Below are 2,427 nucleotides of genomic sequence, written 5' to 3'. Positions count from 1 at the left end.
GGGGGGGGGGGGGGGCCGACGAACCGGGAGGAAGAAGTTGTTGGCCTGGTACCGAAGGTAGGCATACGCCTCCTTGATCGGGTTGGTGGCTTCCATCGGGCGGGACAGGGCGCGAGATAGGTGGTCGTGGCCGGCTGCGGGGCGGGGGCGTAGTCCCTGTGGTGGACGGGAGGCGGGCAAGGCTGGGGAGAGGGAAGAAGTCTCCTGCGCTCCGAGTTGGAAGATCGCGGCACGCCTGCTTTTCATCGGGCCAGAGCAATCGGAGCTCAGCATGCCGAAAGATGCCCGCCAGGCAGGTGCCCATTCCCTTTCCGGAGGCAAGAGCTACTCCCCCCCCCTCCATTGGCCAGGAAGCCCTGGGGCCAGTCCTCCGCCCGGTCTGCCGAGAAAGGCACCGCCCGGGACCTTCGGCAGATGGAGGCAGGATGATGTCGAGAAATCGCGCAGGGGCACGCGCCGGCATGCTCATGCTACTCGAGGGGGCCGAGGTACTTTTCCGGATGTGCCTGCGTGTGCTCGTGTAAATGCGCCCCCCGTCGCCCCCCGCCCTGGATTGCGGTGGTCTGATCGCGTTTTATTCCCCCTCCACAAAGGGGGGGGGCGGCCCACAGTGGGAGTAATTGGATCCAGACACCCGTGCCCACGCCCCTTTGGGGGGGGGGGGGGGATAGGAGGGGGGAAATGGGGACAATAATATTGGAAAAATAAGGCCAGAACACGCCCGGGCCAGTAGCGCGACCTGGCAGGGGGCGCTGGGGTCCTCCGATTGCCGGCCGCGGTCGGCCTCAACTGCTGAACAGACGAACGCAGCAACAACGGTCAGGGGCGGGGGGCGGGGGGGATTGGGTCTTTGTTTTCCCCCAATTTGGATATGAGGCCCTCTGCCAGTGGTCCATCCATTCTGGCAGAACGCAAAGTACGGCATGTGTGTGTGTGTATAGGTGTGGATGCATGTGTATGCGTGTGTCGTGTCTCCGAACGCACAGGCCCAGGCGCACGGAGGCGGCGGCGCGACGAAACAGACAAAAAGGTGGGGGATTCTGTTGGGCGGACTTTGCGAAAACGGGCGACGAGGAGACAAAGAGAATTAACACCAGAACGTAAACTCGAAACCACCGCGTGACCAACGATCAAAACCCTCTGTCGCATGCTCGGGGTATGGTCGGTGCATACCTTTTGCGCCGTCGGGCGGCCTGCCGCGCCGAGGGTTACCCAGTAGCGCGCCTGCACGCTGGGCCGGGCTGGGCCGGCCAGGTGCATGAGGGAAGAGGGGTGGAGGGCACAGGCGCGCGCGCGCGCGCGCGTGCACAGGCCAGTCCGGCAGGATATTTCCGCCCTGGCAGAGTGGCGCAGGGGGATTCAGGCACGCTGGGGCCAGGGCGGGGGCGGGGGGGCGCAGGGGATATATTCCCATTGGCCAGCCCAACCTGGCCGGCCGGGGAGGGGGGACGGTCCGGCCCCCGCATTGTAGCCAACCGCCGCCGCGCTTGGGCACGATCGGGTGCAGTGGGGGCTTTTGCCCCGCCCCCCCGCCCCCCCCCCCCCCTCAGTCCCCTTTCTCAGGTGGTCTGGAATAATGTGTGACATCCCCCCCTCTGGCGCAGCGGGGGAAGGTGGCCTGTGAGACGCCAGGGGGACGCGGGGCGAATTCCATCTCGGCATGTGGTGATCCATCCGCCTCCCCGCCCCGCCGGCGCCCCTCTCCTCAGGAGGGCCGATCCCTTGCCTGTGGGCCCGAGGACGGGGGCCGAAATGTGGAAGAGAGAACAAGAGACACGCATCCCGCCGGTCAATACCGGCAGGAATACGTTGGGAGCATCGCCGACCCGGGAATGTCTGCCCCAGCGAACATCCGCCCGGAGGCGTATGCATCGGCCTTGCCTGCACAGGTTCGCACCTTGGATGCTCCTCGGTCGGCGAGCGGCTGGTTGGGGGGGGGGCGGGAGGGCGAAGGTCTTCTCCTTGCGGAGGGCGCGACGCACTGGCGGTCTGGCTGCCCGACGAGCCACGCAAAGACCCCCCCCCCCCCCCGGTTCCCGACCGGCTTGGGGGATCTTCCCCGTGTGTGGGCGCGCGTGTGTTGGCCTTTCGTCGGGGTCAACCGCCAGGCGCCGCTGGGTTGACCCCTGAGAGCCAAGACAAGGAAGCAGAATGGGGGGGGGGGGGGAGCGGGGGCTGTGGGGCCGACCGCGAGCCACGCCGCGGATCCTATTAAGCGCCCACCAGGTTAGCTGGCCCGGGGGTGGCATCCCGGCTGGCATGCGCGGAACGTCCCCCCCCCCACCCCCCCCCGGCTGGCCACGCCGTGTTGTTGCCTCATGTTCTTGTTGTTTTTCTCGCCGGTCGGGGCGTTGTTTGGGGGATTCCTCCTGCGCGCGGGAAGCGACCGGGGGCCAACCATCTGTCCCCCCCCCACCCCCCCCCCCC

General features: G+C 67.4%; 1 protein-coding gene across 1 annotated transcript in view; it reads right to left on the bottom strand.

Annotated features, from left to right (window-relative positions):
• H696_00458 (hypothetical protein) overlaps positions 1–230 on the bottom strand; it is a 3,522-nt gene extending 3,292 nt beyond the window's left edge. The window contains exon 1 of the mRNA XM_009494313.1: positions 25–230. Within this exon, the coding sequence (XP_009492588.1) occupies positions 25–96 (72 nt within the window). The 5' untranslated portion in view covers positions 97–230. The remainder of the gene's footprint in view (positions 1–24) is intronic.
• Positions 231–2,427: the final 2,197 nt, after the last annotated feature.

The sequence above is a fragment of the Fonticula alba genome (genome assembly GCF_000388065.1).
Source record: "Fonticula alba strain ATCC 38817 unplaced genomic scaffold supercont2.1, whole genome shotgun sequence".
NCBI classification, from domain to species: domain Eukaryota; order Rotosphaerida; family Fonticulaceae; genus Fonticula; species Fonticula alba.
This window is presented reverse-complemented; position numbering and strand designations above follow the sequence as displayed.